Consider the following 7485-nt stretch of genomic DNA (forward strand, 5'->3'; position numbering starts at 1 on the left):
AGAGGGAAATGAAACAAAAACATTTTAGGAATTATAAAAATATATGAATAATTTCAAAAGAGTATTAATAACGAGGGGCCAAATGTTATCATTTTCAACGAAATGGGGCTAGCCGCCCGCCTAGCATCTTGCATGACAGGACACGTAACTAGACACAAATAACAGTACATTCTTTTCCTTGACAAAACATGCTCACAGGTATCAAGCAAAGCATCATACCTCCGGTAAGTGCCTCCACACAGCTGGGCGATCTCTTGATATAAGGAGGGCACGAGATGACAAGTAATCGAAGGAAGGGGAATACATGTCATCTGGACCAATGACTTCCCTCGATTTCTGAGCGTTTCCAGAATCAGTGGGGAAAGACAGCAATGAATCGTCCCTCAGTCCATCGAACACAAATAGCCCCAATCCGCAAACACCCATTACAAGGTTTGAATTCCCCCATACTTGTGTTATTGATGTGTAATGGGAGTGTGCATTGGATTCTGGCAAAGCGTAAGTGCTAAATAGCCTTTGTTTCCGCAAAGAGAACTGTTGCACCTGGGAAGAAAGTTGCTTTTTCCCACCTGATCTTACAACAGAACAGCCAAGAAAGATAGAATCTCCACGAGAGAAAACTGACTCTGCACTGACACCCAGTTTCGGGATCTTAAGTCCTACACCAGATGGGTGGCGGAAATCCAAAATATTTATAGAATCTGGGGTGCAGAAAACACCATCATTCCCTTCTGCTTCCGACGAACTTACTCTGCATTACGATGCTTTAATTACGTTAGAACTGGGTAAAAGCAAAAAATATTATGACCTGAGAAAGCGCTATAATTCTAGATTGACTCATCTCTTTTGAGTTATAAGGCAAACATGACTAGCACTTCCTCAAATTGCTACAAATTTAGTAAAAGGACTTTGCACACAATTGCTACTATAAGAGACTTATGACGTTCATGTATTCATGTGCTGCTAGACGCTTCCTGTCAACACATTTTGCATCATTTTTCCCGGAGAAACAAGCAATATTCAGAAGCAGAAGATTCTTGAATTTAGATAAGTTCAAGAAATATATATTTAATAACAAGCTGATCTGGGGAAAAAAACCAACAACAACATACAGTCCACATTGAGAAATTAAATTGACCGAGCAACTGGCGAGACAGAAAAATGTCTGAACCAGAAAATATGGAATAGAACAAGGGACAGTGAATAAAGCGCGCAAAAGGAAAGGGATGACACTCACCTTTGACGAACCCCACCACCTAATTCAGCATCAGTATTGTTCACATGAAGAGTAGAAATTTTTCGACCAGAAGAAGACACGGATAATAGTGCTTGAGGACTCAGAGAGTTCACATCCCACACAGAAATTGTTTCTACTTCAGCTATAACTACTTTTCCTCTGTTTCTCCATTGTAATGGGCTTGAACAATCCATTGTTAACACAGGCTTCCCCACCTCCCATTTCAAAACTTGCTCCCCATCACGGATGTCAAAAACTCTCACACCCTTCTGACAGCTGGCAGTTGAAATGATAAGAGGTCCACAGGGTTTATACCACCATTGTCGATTTTCCGGGGCCAGAATATTAGAAAGAGCAGTTCTTCTATGCACAATATTACTGGGTACGGGGCCAAGTACTGTTCTTGAAGTGGTTGTCCCACTCTCAATTTGAAAAGCTCGCACATCTTTGGTATAGAAATCCCAAGAACAGAAACCTGAATCCATAGCATTCCCAGCAGATGCAGCCACGACATATCTTCCCGAGCAACCATCTGCACCAGGGGCGCGAATTATCCAACAATCCCTCCATATATCAGGTGAGACTCCAGGGCGTGGTTTGTACTCGGCCTTCTCCTGAACAATAGTGGATCATCAGTTGACAAAATCTATCTTGAATATCTGGCTCTTTGTTTATATCCATGCATGCAACAATCTCTCTGTATCACTATTAAAACATGTAACATAGTCCGTTCAAAAATGCATGCTTCAGGTTTTGTCAACTATAGTGAGTCCCCACATGGTTTAAGAACAAACTCATCTTAGACTTTATAAGGAGTTACCCTACTCCTTCTATTAAGTTTTTTAAGGAGAGAAACGGGTATTTCTATATGGTATCAAAGCAGGCTAACCTATGACCGATGATGGGCTCCTGTGACCTACCCACGATGATGGTACCGGAAATACCGGCCCACACTTGAAGGGGTATATTGAGGAGTCCCACGTGACTTAAGAACAAATTCATCATGAGCTTTATAAAGAGTTACCATACTCCTCCTGTTAGACCTTTTAAAGAAAAAATGGATATTTCTATAAATATAAATTATAGAAACCAATATTCCAAACAAGAAAATCAATTGGAAGTTTGACATTTACATACTGCATGTAGAATTGATCCAAACTACTTGTATACCCATTTTTCAACTGGAAATGGACAGCATGATTTCAAAGGAAAAAGAAATCGGCAAACCAAATATTAGTATACTCCAATCAGATAAGAAAATAGATTTCCCAACCTCGGAATTAGTAATATCATAAAAGGAGCAAGAACCATCATCGTGGGCAAGAAGAACCGCCTCCCCCTCAGAGACAAACCATCCTCCTGTTGAGGTCTTACGACCAATTTCATTCACCTGATAAATGCAAGTATCATCTGTCCCCTCACCAAGTACCACACCCTGCCTATTCTCTTGATCATCAAACTCATCAAGTATCTCGTCGGTTGTGAGAATTAGCTCAACATCACGCTTTACATTGAACATATTTGAAGAATCTTGTGCTACCGTAGATGTAGCACCATCCATTTCTTGAACTTCACAGCATTCCAGATCAGCCTGCCCAACCCTTCCGGTGACTTCATTTTGCTCCTCATTCAGGGAAGCTAAGAACTGAATTGCTATAGAGTTCTCATCAATAGAGCTAAACGACTTCCCATCCACTTTTGACTCACAATTCGGGCCTACAACAAGGGGTTCATGACTTTGAGAGCTTTCTGATGTCGCTTTCAGAGGGATCCGATTTTTTAGCAACTTATGATGAGGAAAGAGCCTTGCTTCCAGTTCCTCGCTACTCAATCCTTTGACAGAGGTTTTAGCATTATGTGGTTCCTTACTCTTTCCCTTATCAGCTATCTCACTCTCATCGTCACCAATTCCTTTTGACAATCCGATTTTACCATCAGATTTACCTCCAACATTATCCATTGCCTTCTGAATCCCGGAAATCTTGTTCTGAATATCCGAAAGTATCACTTTTGATGCATCCGGATTATTCATATCCAGCATCTCCTTTGTCTTCTTAATGTCTGATGCAATTCTCTTCACCTTGCCTTCCAAAAAAGCAAGCTTCTCATGTAGCTTGCTTGGATACTTGTTACCAAACCGACTGCCTACCCGTTCTTCTCTTAACTCCTCTTTAGGAATCTCTAAAACCATTTCGTTAACCAAAGACTTCTCACCAACCTCATCCGCGCATTCATCAACACCATTTCCAAACTTGACAACTACCTCTTTCGACTTCAAATCAGCATCGACCCCAAACTCATCTCTAAAATTTTCATCGAAATTGAAACTGGCCTCACTCGATCGTATCAAAGTTGAGCTTCGATTAACTTTAACAATACAGTTGTCCAAAGCCCCAATTTTTTTCAAACTCTTATCAGTCCTCTCGCTTTTCGTTTCCGATTCCTCACAAGCCGCCCCCTTTTTGTTCAAATTGACTCCAATTTTAGAAATCTCGTTACGATCCCTGAGAACTCTATGCCCGTTCGCATTCCCCTCACTCCCTTTCACACTCGAACACTTAAACTCCTTCCGCTTCGCACTCTCTACGCCCTTACCACAACTCACACCCACGGAGACCCTCCGATCGGAGAAAACCCTAATAAACTCAGGACTAGGGGCCCTACCTCTCTGGGCCGACGTGGAAGACCGGACACGTGTATCTCTGTCTTTACTGGGAACGATCGAAGCGGCGGCGGCCTTGTCGACGCGCGGCACTGGCCGGATCACGGGCCTCTGGGAAGCGGCACGAGGCCGAGAAGCGGGCCTGGGATTCTCCTTACCGGTAGATGAAGATTTGTGCAAAATACTGATGGCGTTCTTGCTGGAGATGGAGATTGGGGTTAGCGGTTTAGAAGGCTTGACGGCGGCGGCGCCACGGTCTTTCAGACGGCAAGCCGATGAAACGGACATTGGAGGGGGTGGGGGAGATTTGAAATAAATTAGATAAGTTAAACGGGATGAGAGAGTTTAGGAGAGGAAGAAGATACGATGAAAATGAAGCTGTTTCAACTGTGATACGATGTTAAAAGAGGAGGAAGATTGGGACTGTTTGGGCGGGAGATCTATTTTATTTTGAGTTTGAACGTTTTTGGAGGGTTGTGCTCTTTTTCCTTAAAAAAATATTTTATTTATTATTTTATTTTTCGTTACGCAAAGCAATGAATTCATACTTAAAAAACTATAATTATATGTGGTGAAATTTGTTCATACATTCTTTATGCTATATTCAATTTTAAATTACATTTTTTTTTAATTTTTAGAAAGAGTTATTTTATTCTTATGCTTGTATATAAAACATGTCATTTACATTATTTAAATTGTAAAATTTGATTTTTAATATTCAAATTTTAAAACAGAATGGCTAGATACAAGCGATTAGCGTACCAAACTGCATACGAAGATTACGTATAGATGTTTACTTCTTTTTAGGACCCACTTGGTTAACCAAAATAAAAAATCTCATCCCATATTATTATTATAATTTTTTCAAATTCTCATATAAAATATAATAAACGATTTAACTTTTTTAAATTTCAATACAAAATTAATATTAAAAAATTATATTATAATAATATTTTATTCATAACTATTCAAAATATCGTAACTAAATGGATTTTAATTTAAAAAAAATCAAACAAACAAAGCAAAAAGATGAAAATTAGAAAAGAGAGACTTGACGTCTTTGTCTCCACTTTGCTGCTCATTTTCACCGTTTATCTTTTACTTCATAAATTCCCTTATGCCCTCTAGGCGAGTCCAGCTTTTCTAAATTTCACAGTTCCGACCAACTCCCCCAAATCCATTTATCTGATTGTTTACTCTCTCTCTCTCTCTCTCTTTTTTTTTTTTTAAATCTTGGTTGAAATTTACTTCCAGGTCAAATTCATGGCCAGATTCTCTCACCTCCTCTTATCTTCTCTCTTCAACTTCTTCTTTCTTTCTTTGGGGTTTTAAGATTATAGTCTTTGTTGGCGATTGTGATGATTCTACTTTCTTCTTGTTTTGTCCTATTATACAATTATACATTATTTTGAAAAAATAATTTAGTGAAATGTAGTTGGCATTCCTGAATTAGCCCTTGCACAACAGTAGAAGGGGAGGCCGAGATACTGGAAGTGCTTTAAGAATCATGTCGTCTGCATTGGATGGCATGCGCTCGACGGCTGTGGTGAATCTATGGCGACTGGAGTGGAAGGAACGCTCGACGGTCTCGTCTCCCACACACCGTTTTATCCTCATTTTAAACCCAACTTCCGCATCAACTTCCATTATATAAAACACACCATTTCATTTAGTCCACATTAGCATTGGTGTGTGATTTGGTCCGCTTTTGACCTGCAAGAAGACTTTTCCATTTTAAAAGTTATCTTTCAAATTAAATTATACCATACAAATATTTTACTATGTATATTCTACCTACCAGTTTGAGAATAAAATTTTTCTTTTATAGAAATAGTGCTTTGTAGTTTTATTTATCTAAGAATAAGTTTATTAATCAAGGTACCGTTTGGATAGTGAGTTAAGATGAGATAAGTCAAAATAAAAGTTTAAAATTAAATAAAATGTTGTTAGAATATTATTTTTTAATATTATCATTGTTTGAAATTTAAAAAAGTTGAATTGTTTATTATATTTTATATATAAATTTAAAAAAATTCTAATGATTATATGAGATGAATTAAGATCAACTCTGAACCTAAACATAACCTTCGTTTGCAACTATAGCATATTATTACCCTTAAAATTAACCAAAAAAAAAAAACTCGCAACTTCGTGCCAAAATATGATTGGTGAGTTCTTAACTTTTTTTATTTTTTTAAGAAGAGACGGGGTCATATGTCTAAAAGTGACCCCCTCCCAATTTTATTAAAAAATTTCCATTTATGACGAAAGAATACCATGGTAACAGACATGGTATATGTGATTAACACATAAAACAATAAAATGCAACCCATGTATCTAAAAATAAATACCAAAAAAGAAAAACCCAGACCAAACTCACAAACCACCCAAAGCAAAAACCCAAAGAAAAGGATAAAAAAATAAAGAAAATAAATAAAAAATAAAAAAAGAATAACTAAACAAACCACACTACAAAAAGTACACTTTAAAACTGTAAAGATTGAAAGCCAATTTTTCAAGTCTAACCATTCCTCGTGCAGCCTGCGGTAATCCATCACCCTCTCTATATATTTTAATGTGCACATTAAGTAGGTTGTAAACCGTTCGATACGTTCAGTGGTGTGGTCTAAATCAAGGATGGGATGGATGAAACTAAATGTAGATGGGAGTTGTAGGGGAAACCAAGGGACTTGTGATGGTGGAGGAGTGATAAGAGACCACCTAGGGAATGTTAGAGCTGCATTCTCGGAATACTTTGGTTTTGGTACTAACAATGATGTTGAATTGAGAGCCTTATCCAAGGGTGTTGTGGTTTGTAAAGATCATGGCTTCTATCAAGTGGAGATTGAATGTGACTACTATTTTAGTGCACTGGTTGATCACCAACACATGTAACGTGTGGTATTTGTGAGACTATTGGGAGCAGTTATTTGAAGGACTCGACGGAATGAGTTTCATCGTTTCTCATATTTTCCTTGAAGGCAACTAAGTTGCTAATTCACTTGCTCAGGATGGTGAGTTCTTACTTGTCTTCTATCTTTTTCACCTTCCAAACTCTTGCTCCTCTCAACCTTCTTCCCCCCATCTGCCACCTTTTACCTCTCAATGGCCATCTTTGTCTGCTTATGTTAAACGCCATACATTGTACTAATATGGATATTCAAAATTTTCATTCGCATCTTAGATGTGGTTTGGATAGTAAGATGATTTTATATGAAAGATAAAAGTTAAAAAATGAATAAAATATTATTTTTTAATATTATTATTGTTTTTAAATTTGAAAAAAGTTTATTGTTTATTATATTTTATGTTAAAATTTAAAAAAATTGTAATGATGTGATGAGATAAGATAAAATAATTTTACTATTTAAACGGAACTTAGTAATATTATACATAGTAATCAATCATTTCCATCTCTTTCCTATTAAAATCCTTTTTTTATCTTTTTTTTTTCCAATCCACTTTAGTTTTTATTTTTACCATTTCGGCGGCAGGTGGCAATTTGTTTTTGTGAATTATGTTCAAGTTGTGTGAAGTCATACATATTCGACTATATGGATCAACTCAAATAAAATCTTTGAAGTTA

The 7485-nt window shown here is 37.3% G+C and overlaps 1 protein-coding gene across 1 annotated transcript; it reads right to left on the reverse strand.

The window, feature by feature from the left end:
• Positions 1-27: 27 nt before the first annotated feature.
• LOC122300661 (KIN14B-interacting protein At4g14310) lies at positions 28-4296 on the reverse strand. Its single transcript, XM_043111472.1, has 3 exons — positions 2511-4296; positions 1238-1851; positions 28-751 (listed from the first exon to the last, which is right to left on the reverse strand). Exons 1-3 carry the CDS (start codon positions 4185-4187, stop codon positions 214-216), a joined length of 2829 nt encoding a protein of 942 aa, XP_042967406.1. The 5' UTR covers positions 4188-4296; the 3' UTR covers positions 28-213.
• Between the last annotated feature and the right edge of the window lie 3189 nt (positions 4297-7485).

This window comes from Carya illinoinensis, chromosome 2 (genome assembly GCF_018687715.1).
Source record: "Carya illinoinensis cultivar Pawnee chromosome 2, C.illinoinensisPawnee_v1, whole genome shotgun sequence".
Lineage (NCBI taxonomy): Eukaryota > Viridiplantae > Streptophyta > Magnoliopsida > Fagales > Juglandaceae > Carya > Carya illinoinensis.

Excerpts from the sequence above, each read along its gene's own strand:
- LOC122300661 (XM_043111472.1), bottom strand. The coding sequence starts at position 4,187 with ATGTCCGTTTCATCGGCTTGCCGTCTGAAAGACCGTGGCGCCGCCGCC. Across the intron at positions 1,852-2,510 it reads ATGATATTACTAATTCCGAG|GAGAAGGCCGAGTACAAACC; the intron begins GTTGGGAAATCT and ends ACTATTGTTCAG. Across the intron at positions 752-1,237 it reads GGTGGTGGGGTTCGTCAAAG|AGTAAGTTCGTCGGAAGCAG; the intron begins GTGAGTGTCATC and ends ATCGTAATGCAG.